This window comes from Sphaerodactylus townsendi, linkage group LG02 (genome assembly GCF_021028975.2).
Source record: "Sphaerodactylus townsendi isolate TG3544 linkage group LG02, MPM_Stown_v2.3, whole genome shotgun sequence".
Taxonomy (NCBI): Eukaryota; Metazoa; Chordata; class Lepidosauria; order Squamata; family Sphaerodactylidae; genus Sphaerodactylus; species Sphaerodactylus townsendi.
The window spans coordinates 159,656,558-159,679,752 of record NC_059426.1 but is presented as its reverse complement, the minus strand read 5'-3'; the positions used below and the strand labels follow the sequence as shown (position 1 = coordinate 159,679,752).

At 47.6% G+C, this 23,195-nt stretch overlaps 1 protein-coding gene across 1 annotated transcript in view; it reads right to left on the bottom strand.

The window, feature by feature from the left end:
- The window catches only part of EML1 (EMAP like 1), a 170,297-nt gene extending 147,377 nt beyond the window's left edge, over nucleotides 1–22,920 (bottom strand). Inside the window, exon 1 of the mRNA XM_048485373.1 lies at nucleotides 22,705–22,920. Coding sequence (XP_048341330.1) covers nucleotides 22,705–22,735 — 31 coding nt within the window. The 5' untranslated portion in view covers nucleotides 22,736–22,920. The remainder of the gene's footprint in view (nucleotides 1–22,704) is intronic.
- Nucleotides 22,921–23,195: the final 275 nt, after the last annotated feature.

Here is a 23,195-nt window from a genome sequence, read left to right as displayed (position 1 = left end):
CTGCTCCCGCAGTGATCAACCAGATGCTTCCAGAAAGCTCACAAGAAAGACAACTGCAGAATTATCCTGGCTCCATGAATATGTCCACTTAAAGTCCTCCCTAAAGCCCTCCAAGTTGGCAGCTACCCTAGAGCAGGAAGTCCCACCATTTAACTGTACGTTGTGTGAAAAAAATACTTCCTTTTGTCTGTTTTGAATCTCTCACTCTTCAACTTCAGCAGATGTCCCTGCACTGTAGTATTATGAGAGAGGGACAAAAGCTTCTTCATTCTCTCTACACTCTCACCACACCATGCATAGACCTCTATCATGTCCCCCCCATCCCCTTACTTGGTTTTTTTCTCACACAGAGCCAATTGCGGATGATAGAAGGCGTTCTTGAGCTCTATCCTCACTGATTAATGGAGCTTTGACTCTCAGGGGCCAGAGCCTTCACAGCTCTGGCCCCTGCCTGGTGGAATGCTCTACCTCCAGCTGTCCAGGCCCTGTGGGACCTTGGTGAGTTCTGCAGGGCCTGTAAGACGGAGCTATTCCACCGGGCTTTTGGGGGGGCTGGCCGCGGTTCTACCGCCCCCCACTGAGGCTGCCTGTTTTTCCATCTTGGCTGGGCCTGATTCCATCTTGGGCCCTGCCTTTCCCCACCTCCCTTTCTGGCCTTTAGATCGGGCGCCTGTTTTTAACAACTTTCGTTGTTTTTAATTTGTATTCATTTAAAGTAATTGCTGCTATCAGGTTTTAATGGGGTTAAGTTATATTTTTGTATTCATTTGCTGTCACGGAGAACAGCTATATTGTGAGCAGCCTCGAGCCCTTCGGGGGTGAGGTGGCCTATAAATCTAACAAATAAATAAATAAATGCTTGGACACTAGAAGTCTTGTTGGCCTTTAAGGTGCTACTGAACTCGTACCTCGCCCTTCTACTGCAGGTCAACATGACTAATCAACTGAAACTGTCCACATCTGTTTTTCAAGCAGCAAGTTCCAGTCTATGATCACCATCAAGTTCTTAACCTGCTCTGCAAATATCAATTGTGTTTCATCCAGAGGCAGGGGGCGAGGAAAACTCGTCTCTGGGGACACACACCCCACCCCCCACTCACTGGCTGGGCCGTCGCAGGGTTCAAATGCCTCCGCCAGCCAAAGGAGCAGCCTGGTGGGGTGGGGCCAAAGGGAGGGGTGTGTGGGGTGATTCTCTGCCCCCCATGTGACCAGCTAGCATGCGCCCGGAGACATGAGACCCCACATGTCCCCATGAGCGCTCCATCTCTGGTTTCATCTGCTCCAAGGGGATCCAATCCCTCTAAAACCTGTGTCTCCGTGACACCATATTGCAAAATTCTGGGATGGATTTCAACCCCATAATCTCCTTCGCTTGCTTAAGAGAAAATGAAAACAGGACTATAGAGGCACTTTAAAGTTTGAATGCCTTTTCACTGATCAAGACGCTCTCAGCCATTCGCATGATCCAAAACGTTACCCTTTTTCCTTTGGTGAAAGAAAGGAACTCCTGCAGCTTTGTCTCTTTGAACATCCAGTGTTTGGAAATCTTCAATCAGGTAGCACCATGGAGCTGTGTTACTTGTGTGTGTGTGTTGGGGGGGGGGGGGGGGTTAAAAAAAACTCTCTTTAAAGGCTTCCTGTAGTAGATGTAGGCAACATAGCATGAATCTGGATGCTCTGTGATCTTTTGTTGTCTGGGACATGGGGCTGCTCTTGAAAATTCTTTGCGCACAGCAAGGGTATATTTCCTGACTAGCTCCAATTGATGTTTCTCAGCAGGCTTATTCTTAACACTGTCGCAACCCTACTTGGATAATATGATTCCTGCACACACATTGTCCAAGCATTCTTACCTGATTTTCATCATCCATGAGCCTGCTGCCCAGGTGGTCGCTGTCACTAAATTCCTGGTGATTTTAAAAGGCAAGTTTGGGTGATCAGCACCTTACAGAGTTTATTTTGGTGTGGTAAGGGAGAGGAATGTAAAAGAACTCATCTTACCCATCACTTCTGATAAAACTGCCTTTAACTGCAAACAAATTGGTGCTCAGTACCCTCATCCTCTGTTCTGAGGATCAGAGGTGTATCGGGGGAAAATGGCACCCGGGGCAACATCTGCTCAGGGCGCCCCCCCACCGCCCCCGCACCCCACTTATCTTAGTCAACAGAGGAAGGTGGCAGCTGTCCTGGGCAGCCTGGTGGGGGTGGGGCTGGGCCAATGGCCGCCCAGTGGGCCAGGAGCCTGCTGCGGGCCCACCAGGCGCCCCCCACGTGATCTAATGGGTGGCACCCGGGGTCAATTGAGCCCTCATGTCCCTCTGGCAGATACGCCACTGCTGAGGACAGCTACACTAAAAAGCCACACCAGTTTAGGGTTGCCCATCTTCAGCATCCCAAACTCTGACACTGTAGCAGGACCAAGCTGAACCAACTCTGGCCTTTCCATGATAGAAGCTTTTATTGTTTTGTTTTTCAATGTCATTCATGAGAAGAGAAGGTGCCAAATTCTGATTGGGATTTTATTTATTTATTTATTTATACTTTCAGCTTTTATACCGCCCTGTCCCCGAGGGGCTCCGGGCGGTGCACAACATATAGTGAGTACAGAATAATCAGTGAATACAGTCATAAAACCATCATAAATTAAATAAAATCTATAAAAATCTATAAAAGCAGCGAGGCCTAACTAAGTGTAATCTCTTAATAAAATTCCAAATATAAATATGGGTGTGGATGGTGCCCCATAACCCGACATTAAATCCTTCCCCCAAGAGAGAGGCGGCAGACCCCATCGGATGGTACAATCCCAAAGATAGATCAGGGGAAGGGGAAGGGGAGGGGGCACCATCAGCGGCTGGTCCCTCCAAAGGCCCGGCGGAACAGCTCTGTCTTACAGGCCCTGCGGAACTCACCAAGGTCCCGCAGGGCCCAGACGGCTGGTGGGAGAGCGTTCCACCAGGCGGGGCCAGAGCCGTAAAGGCCCTGGCTCGTGTGGAGGCCAGCCGCATCATTGAGGGGCCAGGGACCACCAGTAGATTGGCCTCCGGCTGAACGAAGAGGCCGCGTTGGGACATATGGGGTGATGCGTCTCGAAGATACGAGGGCCCCAGGCCGCTGTAAGGCCTTAAAGGTCAATACCAACACCTTGAAGCCGACCCCGAATTCTACTGGAAGCCAATGTACCCGGCGCAGTACAGGCTGAATGTGGTCCCAACTGGCGCTGCCTGTGAGCAGGCGCACCGCGATGTTGGACCAGTTTCAGTCTTCGGATCGAACGCGAAGGGAAGGCCCGTGAGAGCGCATTACAATAGTCTAGCCTGGAGGTGACCGTTGCATGGATCACAGTGGCTAGGTCTGCTTGGGAGAGGAAGGGGCCAACCGCCGGGCCTGGCGGAGGTGGAAAAAAAAAGGCAACCCGGTTATATGGGCCACCTGGGTCTCCATAGAAAGAGATCGAATCCAGGTGGACTCCCCAGGTTGCGCGAGAGACGGAGGGGTCGGCGCCAATACGGCCCCTCCCACACCGGGCGGCTGGAAGGCCCCGTCTCCCCTCGCCGCCAAGCCAGAGGATCTCCGCCTTCGATGGATTCAGTTTTAACCTGCTCTGTCGCGAACCAACCAGCGACACGCCTCCAAACAATGCTGTAGAGCCGCAGAGGGCGGTGGCTGCTCCTCTCCATCGACATAATGAGCTGTGTGTCATCTGCATACTGATGCAAGACCAGCCCAAAACTCCGCACTCAGCTGAGCAAGGGGTCGTACGTAGATGTTAAACAATAGCGGGGATAGTAGCGCCCCCTGGGGTACACCGCAGGAAAGCGGGCACTTTCAGGAGGCCTGATCCCCGCACCTCACTTGCTGATTCCGACCCCGGAGAAACGAGACAATCCATTGAAGGACTGTGCTCCGCACTCCGGAGGCGGCCAGGCGGTGGGTCAAAAGGTCATGATCGACCATATCAAACGCTGCTGTAAGGTCTAACAATACCAGCAGCGCCGATCCGCCTTGGTCGAGCTGTATACGGAGTGTATCTGTGACGGCGACGAGAACAGTCTCCGTCCCATGCCCAGCACGGAAGCCGGACTGGAAGGGGTCAAAAGCCGATGTGTCATCCAGAAAGCCTTGAAGCTGCTCCAGCACCACTCTCTCAATTACCTTCTGTAAGGAATTCCATAGAAGCAGAAATAAAAGGCTTTTTGGGTGTAAAAGACCGTTTATTAAGACATCTTAGAAAGCTCACGTACACGCAGTGGCAGGAATGAGACCTCCCGCCAAAAACACAGGTTATAACTCACTGCATCCCATTCCCCCTCCCGGATTCCCATGGGAACGGAGGCCTCATCTCCCTCGGAGAGATAAGGTCTCCGTCGAAGAAGCTGGCCAGCCGCCCGCGCTGTGGAATGTAGTCAAGGTCGGGCGGCTGGCCCGTACATCAACACCATTGAATCCTTTACACTCTGCCTCCCTTAAAAAAGACTTCTCCCCCCCGGTTTGTGGATGGAAAGCAGAAATGAGGAAATCAATATTTTGAGTAGACCCATTGATTATACCCAGAGGAATACCCCACCCAAGAGACCAAATATTGTAAGCCAGAGTCCAGGATGGCGTCAATCTCGTAATGCTTGTGGTCATCAATACTAGTCGGTAGGGGTCACTCTGGTCGTGCCAGGCATCGGAAATGGGAGCCTCCTTGAGTAAACTGGAATGGAAGACAGGATGGATGTTACTAAGAGAATTAGGCAAGTCCAATCGGGCAGTGACATCATTAATTACTTTAGTAATCTGAAAAGGTCCCACGAATCTTTTGCCTAATTTTGAAAATTTATGCACGTCTCTGAGGTTTTTGGTAGACAAATACACCCAAGTTTTTGGGAGTCTTTAGCCTGTTGTAAGGCAGCCTGGACCATTTTCCACCCCTCGGCCAGAGAAGAAATCCATTGTTGAAACTCCGGAGGATCCAATGCTTCCGCAGGTAGTTGTGGCAAGGGCGGGAAGGAGCGACCGGACACAATTTCAAAGGGGTCTTTGTACTGCTATGAACCGAATTGTTATAGGCGCATTCTGCAAACGGAATCAGCTCAGCACTAATTGTCTTGGTGATAGTTGGTGTAACAACGTAGAAAAGCTTTCCAGAACTTTGAAATGAATTGGGGTGTAGACGGTAAACATGCTGAATGAACAGACGTGCTAACTTAGGAGCGGAGGGGATGGAAGCACAGGGAATAAAATGGGCTTGTTTAGAAAATAAGTCCACCACCACCCACAAGACCGTGTTGCCATGACTTTCTGGCAAATCTGTAATAAAATCCATGGAGATGACTTCCCAGGGGCGGGAGGCCACCGTGAGAGGTTTCAACAGACCATGGGGTTTTCCGTACAATAAATCATGGAGAACTTCTGGATAAGGGCCATAAAATTCGGGCCCCACTTAACCCGCCAATGGCATTATTATATTCAAACTGTCCAAACTTCGTGGTTAAATGCAGTCAGGTGTTCATAGCCCTCAGCAATTCTGACTCTATAGTAAGCTTCTCTCAAGTCCAACTTAGTGAAGATGCGCCCCTGCCCAACGCGCCTAGAAGGGTCCTTGATTAACGGGCAAAGGGTATTTATTGGACAGACTTGCATTAGAGTCCTAATCGGTGCAGAGCCGTAAAGAGCCATCTTTCTTTCAAACAATACAGGAGGCAGCGCAGGCAGGATGAACCCGCGGGCGAGGTTCTTGTCTAAGAAGGCACGAAGTTCCTTCTCCTCATTGGGACTCATGCGGACGCTGCCTCTGGCTGTATTACGATTTTGCAGTCAGTGTCTCTATGGGGTGGCAGCTGATCGTGATTCTTGCTCCTGAAATACTCTGTGGAATCGGGAGCATGAAGCCAGGTGTCCCAGGAGAATGAAGCCCAATTCATGTGTTCACCGCGAGGGGGGCCAGTGAATTCTAAGATCCTTTCTTTCCAAATGAATTTTGGTTCATGCAACAACAACCATGGTATTCCAGAACTATGGAGGTTTATCACCGCCAGAATAAAATCCATTTTCTCCCAATGGTCGGCGCATTTGGGTGAATGGTATATTAGCCAGGGGACTTGGTCTAGACTCCAGTTCCTCCGGGCCACCCAATGCGAGATTAAGCAAATGGGAGCAGCCAGAATCTACAAGGGCTGAGGCTATAATACGAAAGTATGCTTAGCGGGTTGGCCAGAAACGCTTTGATTGTGATGGGGCGCCTTCACCACCGCTGCCTGAGTCGAACCCATGTCCATGGGGCTGGAAGAAAGGCACACAGCCGTTTCCCCCACCTCTTCAATAACTTCGCCTTGAACGCTTCGTTGGGGGCGGCCGTGGCTTGGCAGATGGGGTGCGCCGTGGCTTCTGTTTTTCGGCAGTTGGCGGCTAGATGACCTGGTCCTCCGCGAGAAGACACAATCCCAGCCTCTCGTAGGGCTGCTGGGCTTGGCTTATGGTCGCAGTAGTGGTCGAGTATGGTTTTGGGCGGGCTGCCCCCCGCACGAGCCGCATTCCAAACGACTACTTTGGGATCCCACCGATCCAATCCGGTTAAAGCGGGGATCCTAATTAAAAAACACCGCTTCCGACAGCATCTGAGAAGCAGGCCACTCAGGAGGATTCCAGCAGCCGCCGCGACGAAATTCACGGGCAAATTCTGCAAACGAAGCGGTTGCCTTGTTGGATAGATTTGATGGTGCGGATAGCCTCATTTTCAGCACCCGGATCTTGGAAGCGAGCCCTTTAAGGCTTGAGGAATGCGGCACCGTATGAAAGTATCCCTACCCTTTGCAGGTTCAAAAGAGTCACAAACCAGTCGGCATCCAGGACTGAGCCGATGTCCCGTGATTTTTTCAAGGCCAGACCGGTATAAATCATCATAGTCCTCCATGGGCATCGGTGCTGCAAGATGAAGTAGGGAAGTTTGGAAGCCGTCCCATCGAAACGGGCAGGTATTGAGGCTCAGTATCCTCTCCATCGCCCTTTGGCGCGAAGGGCTGTGGGCAGGGGGGGGCTGGAATCGGTGGAGGTGGAGGTACCAACGCGTGGCAGGACTCCAGCAGCCGCCGCCTCTGGCGGCTGTACCAGTGACAGCGGAGACTCCAACTTGTGTTGTCCTGTTCTGCTGCTGCTTCAGTTCCTCCAAGGCAGCCAGCTCTCTCCCATGCAGTCAATGCATCCCGGCCCTTTGCAGGTTTTCACGCCTGCTGCAGCTGTTCTCGCCTCTTCCCATAGTTGCCGCTCACGGCCCACATGCTTCTGGGCATCTCAGAAGCCGCCCACTTCCTCATCCCAGCCTTCGATGGGAGAGGGAATAGATCCGAAGGGGAGTGCAGGCTCTCTCCGACTCCTCTTCCTCTGACCGCGGGACGCCGCTGCCCACCGTGGCTCCATCGACATCTCTAGATCCAGCTGCTAATCCGGGATCTGGGGGTGGTCAGACCCGCTTCCTCCGGTGGACAGGCTGCGGAAAACTCATGTCGACCGCCGTTCCTCCAAATCCAGAAGGGAAAGCTCGGAGCCCTTTGGGGCTACCGCACTTCCACAGGAATATTCAACCTCTCCATGCCGGTGACACCAGAGGTCCACTGCACTAGGAATATAGATGAACTAGATTCCTGCCACAATGTAAGGAATTCCATAGAAGCAGAAATAAAGGCTGTTTGGGGGTAAAAAGCCGTTGATTAAGACATCTTAGAAATCTCCTATAACTCACACCTTCCCCAGAAACGAAAGATTCGAGACGGGGCGGTAATTGGCCAGATCCCTCGGATCTAACGGTGGTCTTTTTAAGAGTGGGTGGACCACTGCCTCCTTCAACCCATCCGGGAAGACCCCTTGCTCAAGGGAGTCATTGATAATACTCAACAGATGGGGTCGTAGCTCCTCCCGGCAGGTTTTCACAAGCCAGAAAGGGCACGGATCCAGAGGACAGGTAGTAGGTCTAACAGCAGCTAAGGCCCTGTCAACAGCGGCTTCGGAGAGCAGGGAAAACTGGGCCATACAAGGGCCCGAAGACGGCAAGGGAGCCTCCAGTTCACTAATTGTATCCAACGTAGGAGGAAGGTCCTGGCGGAGCGACGCGACCTTTATCCTGCAAAAGCTCATAAATGCCTCACAGCTGATACTCAATTGTGAATTTGAAGAACCCTCTGATAGGGAAGTTAAAGACCGAATTATAATTTAAAACAATTGTGCGGGCGAGAGCTAGCGGACGCTGAGAGAGGAGGAGAAGAAAGCCCTCTTCGCCTTCCTTCGTCGCCATCATCTCATAGGCTTTCTCATAGCGGAACGCCCTATAAGATGTTCACAAGAGCTTCGTCACCAGATTTCTCGCCATGCTTGCTCTAGGCGTCTAAGCGCCTCGCTTCATACACGGGCGTGCTCTTCCATTGATACCATGGAGCATGCCGAGAGCGGGGGCATAGAGGCCGCCGGGGAGCCACAGACTCGATGGCATCAGAGAGCCGGGAGTTCCAGTCCTCTACCTGCTCATCGAGTGTGCCGGTGGGTTCAGGGTCCCGCAGAGCATTCAGGAAACGAAGTGGATCCATAAGTCTCCGCGGGCGGGCATAAATCAGCCCGTCGCCTAGACAGGGGCGGTGGGACACGTCCATCCGGACCGTCAGGGCGTAATGGTCGGACCATGGCACTCTATTAATAGAGGATACGACCAAATTAATCCCCGGCCCAAAGACCAAATCCAGCGTGTGACCGGCCTCATGAGTGGGGCCCGAATTTACCAAGGAGAGGCCCAGCATCGCCATGGATGACACTAGGTCCGCCGCCGCTGTACATGAGGCGGCATCGGCATGGACGTTGAAGTCCCCCAAGACAATAAGTCTGGGGAACCGCAGCGCCCAGTCCGACACCACCTCCAGCAGCTGCAGCAGGCTGTTTCCCGGTGCGCTAGGAGACCGGTACACCAGAAGAACAGCCAACCTCTCCGAGGCCAACCACTCTAGGCCGACACACTCCATGCCAGCGATCTCTGGGACGGGGAGCACCCTGAAGGGAATAGACTCACGGACGAACAGTGCCACCCCACCCCCCCGGCCCTGTGTTTGTGATTGGTGAAGGCACGCGAAACCCGGTGGCGCAACTTCGCATAACGCGACGGTCTCACCTGCGCGCACCCAGGTTTCGGTGACACATGCCAGGTCCACCTGCTGGGCTCCGAGAAAGTCCCGAAGCACCATGGTCTTATTATTGATGGACCTGGCATTTAGTAACACCAAAGATGAAGCAGAGTGTCCCTGATCCCAACCACCCTCGTTTCTCGGGATAGGTCGGAGGTCAGAAGGCGAACGAGCAATCCCATATCTCGTGCGTCTTCTATCATATGGCCGCCGCCTACCGCTGTATCTACCCCGTCCCATCAACACAGGGATCCCTAGCCCCAGAGTTGGTGCCCCCATAACTCTGCCGATCTCTCTCTACTCAACAGCCTGACTAATATCCCACCAAGGTGGGTCTAACTCAGCACCGTAAGCAATCCCCGCCTAACCTAACCTTACAACAACAGGCTGGGTTAACTTACTATACAATACAATAATTTCAAATAACTCCTTAACTAATGATAGACTAATACAATTCAGCTGTAGCCATCTAAGTTGTACTACATATCAAAATTTGAAAAAAATGGGAGATATGGGTCAAAAGGGCGCTCAAGGAAGGGCACTTGGCGGCGGCAAGGGGGGTAGCTGCCAACCAAACCCCCCGCTCCCTAATGCGGGGCGGTGACACTGCAGAGGCTCTTGATCAGATCTGTAGGGATAATGGTAAAATTACAACTGCACAGGCGACGGGCATGGGGCTCACACCACCCAGGCCAGTCGTTCATGTGCAGGGTATCCCGGCCAAAGGAAGCCTCATAGGGTCGGCAATCCAGAGTTATAGTCAGGGCAGCAGTCGGGGGGCCACTTCATGATGCAAGGGGACTTAAGTCATCTTCATGTCATTTTCCCAGCCTGAAACACCCCATGGAAACTGCTGTTTGCACATACAGGCTTAAACACCGCTCCCTATCACACCACAGTCCTAATTCAAATTAGATCTCCACACATACACGTACACACACAAACACATACCTGATCATAACTCCAGAAGATCCAATCCTGGAACTTCAGAGTCTTATCTGGTTTGATCCTGACAATTATGTGATCAGATGATGTTATACTGAGTAGCAATGTTAGAGTTGGTACTTCTGGACATCATTAAAAATGGTCTTGTATAGTATCTGTGAACATGTGTAGTCAGAATTATGCTTTGCTGGGGTGGGGGAGATGATCAGCATCATCCTGATACCATTGCACCCCTTCCAGCGTGACACCAAAGTGGCATCAAAACCTCAGATAACACTTTATCACTCACCCAAAAGTCTAGGGTAAACCATACAACTTGGGACAAATGTTAGAGTCAGACCACCACCACTTGGATGATGTCACTTCCAGATTGTTCTAAAAGTGACATCACTGTCGCCAATGACACCTTGACATTGTCAGCAAGTTGCCTTCCTTGGGCTGGCAACCCTACGTTGAAGAGTTGTTGGACTATTAATCATGCAGAGAAATAATAACATGGAAATGAACTATGAATTAAACATAAAAAGCACCTGAGATGTTAATACCATATTATTGCCTTAGATATATCAGAAATAGTTCTCAAAGGTAGCTGGGAGGTTTTTTAAATTGACTCATTAATCAAAGGTTTCAATGAAATACTATAAATCAAGTTTTTAAAAAGCTGGACAGACCTAGGAGCTGGTGGAGGTAGAAAGTGCCTCAATTGACTCATTGCAACCCTGTAGGAGTTTCAAGGCAGGAAACATTCAGAGGTGGTTTGTTATTGCCTGCCTCTCCATTGCAATCCTGGACTTCCTTGGTGGTCTCCCATTCAAATACTAACTAGGGTCAACCCTCCTTAGCTTTTGAACTCTGACGAGACCGGGCTGGCCTGGTCTATCCAGGTGGGGATATTGCAAAAAAATATATTTATTTAATGTTATGATTTCGGGGGTGGGGGGGGTGGGGGGGTGTTATTTCATACCTCAAAGAAGAGCTAGAATCAAGTGCAATCACAGTTTAGCAACAAAAACGATATTGGGAGTATAAGCTTTCGAGAGTCAAAGGCGCCACCATTATTGCACCATTGTTGCACTGTATATGTAATGCTGCTATGTTTTTATAGAGTTCTTCGTATGATTTTAAATTATTTACTGTGTATCATTGTTGATTTATGGTTTGATGTACACTGCCCAGAGCTCTTTGGCGGTTCCTAAATCTAATTAATTAATTAATTAGATTTCTTTCTTAATTCTTAAGAAAGAAAGAAAGAAAGAAAGAAAGAAAGAAAGAAAGAAAGAAAGAAAGAAAGAAAGAAAGAAAGAAAGAAAGAAAGAAAGAAAGAAAGCTATCTTCATCAGATACTCTCTCAAATTCTGTTGGTCTCTAAGGTGCTACTGGACTTGATCATAGCTTTTCCGCAGCAGACCAACATGGCTGCCATGCAGTGTTCCCTGTCAGCTGTGCAGCATGCAGACACCCTATTGGTGCCGGGCAGTTTGGGCAGCCACCGGCATGGGGAGCTCCTGCAGGCGGCTCAATTTCGTCCAGAGGTAGGGAACTTCCACACAGTTGCCTACCGCAGTTAGAGGGACTATTACTACCCAAAACTATCTTCATGGCACAAAGATTCCAGAAGAAATAAAGAAAATAATACAGTTGGTCATACAGGCCAACTCCCTGTTCATTGCAGGATCAGCTTAATGCATCCCTGATAAGTGTTTCTCTAGCCACCACTTGAAGACTGCCAGTGAGGGGGAGCTCACCATCTCCCCAGGCAGCTGATTCCACTGCTGAATTACTCTTACTGTAATTTCCCCCCCTAATATCCATTTGGTATCTTTCCACCCGTAATTTATGCCCATTATTGCAGGTCCTCTCGTCCGCTGCCAACGGGGACCGCTCCCCGCCTTCCTCTCGGTGACAGCCTTTCAAATACTTAAAATGCTGTCTGTAAGCCTGGCACAAAGCTTGAAAAACCAATTCTGTGATCAATTTTTCAACAGCATCTCGCTAAATGGACAAGAAAGTGCCTAGAAGTGACAATCACTGCAGCTGATCTGTAGTGCCCAATTCAGCAAAGCAATCTATATCTTATATTGTCGAAGGTTTTCGTGGCCGGAATCACTGGGGTGCTGTGTGGTTTCCGGGCTGTATGGCCGTGTTCTAGCAGCATTCTCTCCTGATGTTTCGCCTGCATCTGTGGCTGGCATCTTCAGAGGATGCCAGCCACAGATGCAGGTGAAATGTCAGGAGAGAATGATGCTAGAACACGGCCATACAGCCCGGAAACCACACAGCACCCCAATCTGTATCTTGTTGCATTTGAATTCACCATACACTGTAGCCCAAGAAAAAAGCCAATTAACAAATAATTCCGCAGCATGCCATTCAAAGGCACTAATTGTCATTTATTTCCCTGGAAGAGGAGGTAGAGGAAAGGAAACAGGGAAAACAACACTTCCAGACCCTTTTGCTCAACTTCACGGATTTGTCAGAGAGGCTGTAATCGGAATCATAATGATCGTGCGGCTCACGTATCTAATCAAAATGCCGACTGCGTAAAAGGCCGCGTTGCCCTGTAGGGACTGAACATCCCGGCTTTACAAAAGAAAATAATACACACTGGGGAAAGCACTTAAATAATTGATATGTTTTGCTTTTATCTATATGTAGGGATGCCGGAACATCTATGTACTTACTGCTAATGGATAGCACCAGCATGTCAATATAATTGCTACTGAGGAAGGCCGTCAAAGAAAGTCCCTTCTCCCAAAGAGATTGGTGATTCTTTTTCAATCAACAACTAGTGTCACGGGTGTTCCTGGTAAATGGATGCTGGAGATTTTATCATTTGCTTTACCTCTAGGATCATTTCGATTTCAGAGGGAGGAACTAGAGGAAAAACTGCTGTGTTTTTTTACAGGACCGATGCATCTATTTATCTAATTGCCACATGTACCCACCACCTATGGATACTTAAATCTGCAGGTAGGGGGTACATTCACCTAAACATCTCGGGATGTATCTCGGTGAATTCCGCAAGGCCTGTAAAATGGTATTGTTCCACTGGGTCTTTGGTGAGGCCAGCTGTGGATTCCCCCTCCAGGATGTCCCTGTGTTGCGTGCTATTCCATCACTGGCACACCCGATATAACACCTATTTAGCACTGCCGTCCCCTCCCGGCCTTGGGAACGGGCACCACACTTTTTGCAATACTGTTGTACTTTATTGTACTATATTAATGCTGCTATGTTTTTATAGAATCTGTAAATTATTTTTAACTTAATTTATTTATTGTGTGTAATGTTGTTCCTGGCCTGTTGTGTGTAATGTTGTTTTTGGCCTGTTGTACACCGCCCAGAGCCCTTCGGGGGTGGGTGGTTTAAAATCTAATATATAAAATAAATAAATAAATAAACAAAATAAACAGATGTTTCTGCAGACCGAGGGCACCCCTAGGTCTTCAGAAAATCTGACTTTTTTTTTAAAAAAAAAGAAGAGTGGGGAGGGGAATATATTTCCTCCCAAATAAAACAGCGTTCTGAGTACAAGGGCAGAAAAGGCACTTATCCCATGCTGTTGGGCCTGAGGGCCCCCTCAATGCTCCCATCTACTGCTGAGAGGAAGGTGTGAGGGGAAGGTCTGGTATGCCTGCTTGGACTGCTCAGAAAGACAGAGAACGAGAGAGAGAGAGAGAGAGAGAGAGAGAGAGAGAGAGGCCGATTCCCCATGGTCAATTAATTGCGTGATACTCATGCAAAATATCGAGTATTCAGGAAGAACTCCCCCCTGCCTGTTCGACGAACAAGATTCTGGCGCTCATTCTCCCTCTTATCCCACGTCTTTGCCGAACCTGCTTGAAAGTACTACTTTTTCAAAAAACACTAGTGCACCAGGCGCTTTACCCCCTTGCTATGCCTCTGCCCGGCAGCAGCCCAGCCCAGCTACATTTCTGGCCGGCAGACACATGTGACCCCCACATGTCCCTGTGAGCACTCCGCCTCTGCTGCCATCCTGAAGTTCTCCCAGAATTACAGCTGACCTTCAGTGTACAGGAAGAAATGGGAGCTTTTAAAGGTAGACTGCATGCTATACCTAGGGATTCCAGCTTCCAGGAGGGACACGGGCATCCTCCAGAATTACAACTGATCTCCAGACTACAGCAATCAGTTCTCCCGGAGAAAATGGCTGCTGAACCCCTACACCACACTGGTTCTCCATGCAAGCAGGATACTGGAAAACAAATGGAGAACAGACAACCTTTCATGTGCATGTTTCACCAACCTTGAAACACTGGATTCCCAGGAAGGAAAAAGATATTCCACTCACATGACTGAAACAAAGGACTTCTGGGTAAAAAATAAGTTAAGTCTCATATGTTGGCTTCAGCCTGACCTTGCTGCCGAGTCCCCGTCCCTGCTAATGCTGAGGTCGGTGTTACAGACAGTAGTACAGTCTTTCCCCTTTGCTTGCAACTTATTTTGAATGCCGCAGCGTGTTTGTGTATCAGCCACTTTGTGCAACTGTGATCACATTACGCTTGCCCTTGCTTTACTTATATTAGTGCCAGATTTGAGTACAGGGAGCAGTTTTCCAAACTCTGAAAGTCCTTGTTATATTTAAGGCTTTGAGGCAGTATTCCCTGCACAATAGTTGAAGCTCACAGAAAGCAGATATGAGGTCCCACCTTCAACATCTAGAGTCTCATATTTGATACGCAGGCTTGTTGAAGAGTTGATGGACAGGCACAGACAGTCAGAGAGAACACTGAGTTACATTCTGTGATTCTATGATTCTACATGGATTAGCCATCTGATTCAGTGAACCCTACTTTCCTGTTTGTTCAAACCACAGTCCTAAGGGAAGTAGCTACATAACCGGATTTGCACTCTGTCCCACCAAAAGATATATGTAGAACTGTGAATTCATCCTAAGCCACTTCCTCCCCTTCCCTTCCCTCCCCCCCTCCCCCAGCCCCAAACACCAAGCCAGACCTGGCGGGGCAGTGGTGGCCAAGCTGGGTCCGGCACAAGCCCTCCCAAGCCCCCTTCAACTCCCCCCCCCCAACACAGACTCCAAGGGACTATTTTCTACTGTGGAAACATGGCCCCCTCTCTCTCTCTCCAGCAGAAGAACAACTGATTGCACTTGGATCTTTTAGTGGGAAAGGGTATAGGTGGATCTTGCTTTGCAAGGGATCATGCTGACATTACTGCATCTCTAAATAGCCATCTTGCATTTTTTGCAAACAGCTTATTGGAAAAATCCAACATACCTTTCTTTGCAATGTCCATTTTTTCACAAGTTCAGCACATCACATCTATAAGTGCATTTTATGAGCATGACATGGGGTGGGGGAGTGGGGTTAATTTTTAAGCTATTTTTATTGTTTTGTTATGGTCTAGATATAACAAGGAGCCAGCACTCCTTGATAGACTGCCCTGGTGCTTTGAAGAAGAGAGGAGTTTGGATTTATACCCCACTTTTTTTCCACTGTAAGGAGTTTCAAAACTGCTTACAAACTCCTTCCCTTCCTCCCCCCTCAACAGACACTTTGTGAGGTAGGTGGAGCTGAGAGAGTTCAGAGAGACCTATGACTGGCCCAGTGGTGGGATCCAAAATTTTTAATAACAGGTTCCGATGGGGGTGGGATTCAAACAGTGGCGTCGCCGCACACACGCACCTCCAGTCCCTATTGGACAGGGAGGTTGCTTTAGTAACCCCTTCTCAGCACTCAGAAAAAATTAGTAACCACTTCTAGAGAAGTGGTGAGAACTGGTTGGATCCCACCTCTGGACTGGCCCAAAGTCACCCAGCAAGATCCATGTGGAGGAGTGGGGAATCAAACCTTGTTCTCCAGATTAGACTCCATTGCTCTAAACCACTACACCATGCAGTGGGCTAACTGTTGAGCAGTAGTGAGAAATTTACTGACTGGAAAATATGTCCCACTTTGGCAGCAAAGCGAAATTAAAATCGTACTATAAGTGGATTTGCTTGCTGTGGAGAGAGTGGACAGTGAAAGCAGGGCTAGAAGAAATACATTTGTAAAAGATATCTTACCACAGTGGACATTCACCTCCACCATGCATAATAGGCCTTTAACCACTACATCACATGGGCATTTAAGCCATTTCGTCATCATTTATAGCTTAAAATAGCTATAATAAGCCATTTCGTCATCATTTATAGCTTAAAATAGCTTAAAAATTAACCCCACTCCCCCACCCCACTCCTTACTTGTTTTAATTTAACGTATCTGCCCCGAGTTACCATATTTACATAACTGATTTTCAATTCCCTTTGTTGGGATTCATATTTTGGTTACTTGTTTGCACATTTTTTCCCATTTATTGTTAAATGTTTTGCACCGTGTGCTTACATTTAATTTAATTTTCCTGAACCCCTCCTTTAGTTGTGTTCATTTGACATCCAAGATGAAACTTTCCTTTCGCTTTTCAGTTTCTTGTCCTCGGATCTCCAGCACATTTTATTTTTCATTCGCATTAGGAAGAATGTCAGGATTTTCCCCCCAACTGAAATGTTTGCAGCTGAGATCCAAGGAACTGTAAAAGCTTCTTGTAGAAAAGAACTATTGATCAGCTTATGGCTAGATGCTGAAACAGACATAGCACACTCCTGCGATCTTGCCTTCATTTACCTCCCACCCCATCTGAACAATTATGCAGCTGTTCATCTTGCATTCTTGTGTAGGCTGCGAACGGCACAGAAAGGAGGATATTTTGCTTACTGTAGCTCCAAGCTTAAATTCCCAGAATTGTTTATTATGTGGTATATATATATATACTGCAAATAATTTGTTATGATAAAGTTTAAAGTTACTAGGTCTATTTATAGGGCAAGGAAAACGGGAGCTGGATCCCTTAGAACAGGGGTCGGCAACCTTTAGCACCCAAAGAGCCATTTTGCCCCGCCTCCCCAAGCCCCGCCCCCCAGCCTCCCCAAGCCCTGCCTTCAGCCAAGCGGGCGGGATAGACAGCGGCAGCAACGCCAACAACGGCAAGTTACACTTGGGATGTGGCGAGCATGCCTCCTTCCCTGTCCCTCCCTCCCTCCCTCCCTCCCTCCCTCCCTCCCTCCCTCCCTTCCTTCCTTCCTTCCTTCCTTCCTTCCTTCCTTCCTTCCTTCCTTCCTTCCTTCCTTCCTTCCTTCGGTGTCCTTTCCTCTCCTTCCCAGGCGCCAGAAAACCCGGAGCTGCGGGTTGCAGACCCCTGCCTTAGAAGAATTCTGTTTGCACTAAAGCTCTTGCACCAGCAGAAAGAGGTCAACACTGGTAGCTGGCAGTAAGGCAGCGGCTCTCAGCCTTGGTCAGATATGAGAACCTCTCTTTTTAAAAAATTGCAGCCCCCCACATGAGAGAAGTTGTGCTAATGGTATTTTTTTGTTTTATTTAAACTATCTCTGTGTCATCTCTTCAGAGTTCTGCTCTAGGTGCCTTACAAGTAAAAGCCACTATACTAAAACACAAGCTGTTAAAATGCAAGCCACTGTAGACAAGCAGCTTAAAAACTATCTATGAAACAGAAGCAGACTATTAAAAAGCTGATTAGATAAAACCGCTAGTTAGTACCACTAGGGCAGGGGGAATTTGGCAACCCTAGTTGAGAATACAATTAGCCACCTTAGATGCCATGAGCATGGATGACTCAGAAGTGCTGGCATAATAGCAATTCAATACTCAGCCAAAAGGGAAGGAAGACAAAGAGCTTTTGTACCACTGATCATATTTAGGAAGGAAGGACAGAATGATTTTGAATAGGAAGCACAGTCTTTGACCCTACCCAGGCTTACATCCAAAGATCTGATGAAGTACATTTACAGTACAGGAAGATTTCCATTATCTCTAGCCACAATACATGAGAAAATTATTAATTAGTTGTTCAATATTGGGTGAAAAGAGGACTCTTTAACATAATGTTTTGAGAAAGACACTGGGCATTGATAAAAAACAAGGAGCGAAATGGAAATTCAACAGTATACCAGAAATTTTGTATTACCCATAATGGTACAGAAACACAATTATTTCAGTGAAGACTTTTCATTCATTCAGCTGAGAATCATCAAAAGGTAATCAAGTAAAGAGAGAGTTTCAACACAAATGTTACAGTGAACTAGAGCTAAAAAAATGAGTTGTGAGATCATGAGCCCCCTTTTGATATTCTGTGCATACTGTCAACTAAGGTATTTTGCAAGGAATTTTTTAAAAACATAAAAACATGATGGATCAGACCCATCTAGTCCAGCATTCTGTTCACAGAATGGCCAACCAGCTACCTCTAGGAAGTTCTCAAACAGGAAGACTTGCAAATAATAACTTTATTTAATGTATTATTTGCTTTGCTCCATGTTTAACATTTAGTTCCTCCCAAACAAACCTGGAATTGTGGTTTTGCAAGGACATCTAGAATTTAAGTATATTACCTAAATAAACAAATACACATGGATCTGCCTTCTTTGTGTTGTTTACTCTGACTGGCAATGGCTGTCCAGGGTCTCAGGTGTAAGTTTGTCACATCACCTGCAAGATGATCCTTTAAACTGGATATGTAAGGGATTGAACTAGTAACCTTATACAGGCAACTCGAATGCTCTACCTCTGAGCCATGGCTCCTCCCATTTATGCACTTTGTGGCCTGGATTCTCTGCAATGCATATGTTTTTTCTTCTCCAGAATTCACCCTGCCTCAGATCAGAGAATCTCCACGGTTTCTGAAACCTCTGGAAAAAACTGACTTTTTCTCTCTCTTTGCAGGGAAAGCGAAGAGAAACAACATGCACTTGGCTTGCATTGGGTTTTCCCAGTCCTCCTCACCTGCCCCTGCCCACCCAACAGCATTCCCTCCACTCTTCAGAGTCACAATTCAGAGTGATTGGAAAAGCTTTCTTTCTTTAATTTTAACGCTGCTGGTCTGTTGCTAGAACAGTAGACTGGTGAAAATTGAAAATTACATGGTCTATCTAAATAACAATAAACCCAAGATGACACCCCCCCAAAAAATAAGGCAGCCAAGGTCAACCTCCTCAGCTGAAGGCTGCACAGAGAAAAAGGGTGGGTAAAATGGTAAGTTGGTAACACAGCTAAGGACACTTCCATTTAAACAAAAAAAGTGGAAAACCCCACTGCAAAGCTGACAGCCACGGGGTAAGCAATGCATGCAAAAAAGGCCCCAATTAAGTTAGCTTCTGATGCAGTTTTGCCCACTGACAAAGAAAAAATTGTTTTGAAGTTTATATCCAAAGCCATTTCCTTTCGGAAAAGGAAGTGGAACATAAAAGCAGCTATGACTAAATACTGCCTCTGTCAAGGAATCCCGACGGGCTGTCCTCTCCTACTTCCTTGATGTAATTCACTGTATTTAACAAGTGGCCATGGCTCTGGGAGGCAGGTTCTCCTGGCAAGGCAATCCACTGTAGAGCAGGAAGTGTTTTTGATATACCATGCAGAAATATCCCCTTTCTATTTCCTCTTCTTTTCTAATGCAACAATGCAGAAATATAAACTCAACTTGCACAATGTATTCTAAACTTAGAATCTGTTTTTCTGCGATACTGAATACACCTGGCTCTCTCTTAGACCTAGAAAGCACTGGCAGTCATTGCATTAGAAAAGAGGAAAATAGAGGCAGGAGATATCTATTTTCAAAGTCAGCAGGCTCTTGATGATCTTCTAGGCGTTTATTGTAGGAATGAAGCACATGAAGTATTCTCAAGCATAGAACCATTCATAACTGCAGGGGGGAAAAAGACTACTTTTGCTGTTTTGTTCCTTCCAATTAACCAAAGGGGGGGAAACTAGCATTAAACAGAGTTTTGGACACCTGTATAGCAAGTAGCATAATGGTTTTATTGGCTGTATGCATGAGATCTATATAAAAAGGAGTTCTTCTTGCTTCCTTCCCTCCTTCTCTGACTGTTCCTGGCAGAGTTTAAATTCTATTAAGACCACCTGTGAGATGGACAGCCCCATCCAAGGGCCAGACGCCCAGCTGTGGCCTTGCAGTCGTGCCGCCCTGCCACCGCCATACAAGCTTCCTTGCGGCGTGGAAAGGCTTGAAAAGTGAAAAAGCCTCCCTGGTGCTGAGAAGCCCCCATTGGCTTTAATAGACCTACCCTACCTTAATGTCAGCACCATCCCTGGAAACGCCCCCTGCCTGTCCCCGCTATGCCGGCAGTGGTGGCAGCTTTGGGGAGGGCAGCAGCAGCAGCCACAGGTTGGTGGAATCGACCTTCCGCTGGGGGAAGTGCCCAGGAGGGCCAATCCACTGGCGGGGCACTGCGCTGCTCCCACAGGTGGATTCAGCCTCCCCTTTGGATTGGGTGTTAAATGTTCAAGTTAGGATTTTAACGATGTTTTAACTGTTCCTGGTTTACATGTATTGTTTAACTCTGGCCCTTTCCCACTTACCTTAAGCCCCACGCTACTCTCCTCAAGTAGCGCGGGGTCCCCCAGCACTCCCCACTACAGGGGCGGCGACAATGCAGCCGCCCCGACACTGCCGCTCTCGCGCCCCCTCAGCACGCAGCATCACCGGTGCTCCTCGAAACGGCGCCTTTTGATGACCCCACGCAGAACGCGGGGTCGTGGAGACACCCGGGCACGCGCTAGAGATGCCGCGCGCTGAGAGTAGCGTGCAGCAAAGGGCAGCAAAGGTAAGTGGGGAAATGCCCTATGTTGTGACCCGCCCTGAGCTTGACTGCAGCCAGGAAAGGATGGGCTATACATTTTATTATTGTTAACAACAACAACAACAATAATAAATACAGTTTGATTCATCTGGAATGGCGCTTTTTGTATTCTGCATTTTTACTTATTTATTCCCTCAAGCTTTTCAGCACCTTCCAAAGTGGTCGTTTCATTCAGGTCAACTGATCTCTGTTGCCTGGAGACCAGATGTAACTGTAGGAAATCTTTGATTACCACCTAGAGGCTGGCAGCCCTACTAAATGATCTTAAGCCTCTATGAGTGGTAGGAAAGACAGCATATACATATTTTTAAAAAATAAACAATACAATGTTTTGTACTTTGTTTGTTTGTTTGTTTGTTTATAGTTTATATTTGCTATACCACCCATCCCCGAAGGGCTCTGGCGAAGTAGAGGATTAATGGTTAAGGTGCACCAGCAGCAGAAGGCCATTGCTTTCACCTCCTGCATGTGAGCTCCCAAAGGCACCTGGTGGGCCACTGCGAGTAACAGAGTGCTGGACTAGATGGACTCTGGTCTGATACAGCTGGCTTGTTCTTATGTTCTTATGTTCACCAGTCTAGAGCCAACCACTCTTTCTCAGCCCAGCCTCTCCAATTTTAATTTCAAAATTTCACAGTAAATATCAGATGCCCAAAAGTTACAAAAATTAGTCTACAGTTACTGTAAATTCTTTTACATGAGAATGGACAAACAATTGTGCTGATTGACATGGAGTAGTTTTAAATTTGCCGGCTTGTGGAAGGAGGGCAGCATGGTATAGTCTCACCTGAGAAGCTAAGCCGGGTCACTGCTTGGATGTAAGACTACCAAGGAAAACTCTGCAGAGGAAGGCTACCGCTGACCACCACTGAAGCCCCCTACTGAGGTAGCCAGAATTGGTCTGGATTCCTTCACAGAATTCACCTTCCTGAAGCAGACATAAGAACCCAAACAAGAACTTGGGAACAGGACAGCTATTTCCACCAAAAGGCTTGACCTCTCGTACAGAGGAGGATGCTTTGGTTGTGTGGTCCAGAGCCATCATTAAAAGGCACATGATGCCTCAACTTTGCTGGTCAGTGCCTTGATTGGACCCTTCATAGGAAAACCATGTGTGCATAAAGCTGCTTTATACTGAGTCGGATTATTAGTCTATCAAATTCAGCATTGTCTGATCTGCCTGGCAGGGTCTCTCCAGGGTCTCAGACACAGGTTTTTCACATCATTATTCCATGTTCCTTTTTAAACTGAAGACTTCCCCAGGCTTGAACCTGGGATCTCCTGAATGCAAAGCAGATATTCTACCACTAATAATCTACCTCCCCGCAACACACAGTAGAATTAAGCAAATGATCCATTTTCAACCAGAGGTATATTCAGTATGGCTTTTCTCTGCAACGCATCTCTGCATCTATTTTTAATATTTGTGCCACCTTCTCTGCAGGCGTTTTTGCAACTGGGAAGCGATCAAAGTAGGTTACAGCAAGATGCTTGTTTCTGGTCCGATTCCCAGACATTCTTTTCTGAGTGCTCCGAAGGACAAATTTGGGCACTGACATTTTTTTTAATGCAGGAGAAGCCATGTTTTCATTTACCATCATCACGAACTACCCAGCAACTTCAGTTCCACAGAGATTAGATTTTGAAATACATACATCTATTACCCTTAACATTACATAAACAAAAAATTTGAACAAGTAATCTCTGAAGCCTATTTTCAATAATGGCTATGCAAAATTTTTAAAAACCACAAATTCAGGCCTAAACCAAAAAGGGGGAAAATCTCATTAAATGCTGTTTCCTCCTCTGCTCCAAGTGAACATTTCCTCCAGAACTCAGTGGGTTTCTCATGCATTGCTTTTGCAATCTGAGAATGTGAACTAGACTTCAGGACAGTGCGGTAAATATAAATCTGGCACTTACCCACAGCCATTCCCTCGCAGTCTGACATCATGCGAAAAGAAGTTTCCTTTAGCGCTGCTTAGGAAAACCACAGGGGGAAAAATACAGAACTCAAGTTTCTCTGTCAGGGAAAGCAGAAGAAATGTAAGGAAAGCATGAATGGCTCTCCTTCCTCTTCCTCTTCTTCCTCGCAACTGTACATCTGCCCACCTAGGGAGTTACGGCAACAAATCCTGGCTCTGCCTTCTCATTATGGGATGTAAAGATAAGAATGTGCTTTTGTGCCAAAGGAGCGTGCTATTGGTGGATAAAATTGTTGACATCCCACCCCTTCCAACAGCTTCCTCATTTAATGTCACGGCAGACACTTCACTCTCTTGAAAAGGCCATGGAATATTTATGAAAAAAGCTTTTAAGAATGACGCTGGGAATCTCTACTCAGATGTCCACTGAAATAATTATGATGTGGTAAAGTTTGCCACGGGGACTGCTGTCCCAGGGGATTCCTGGTT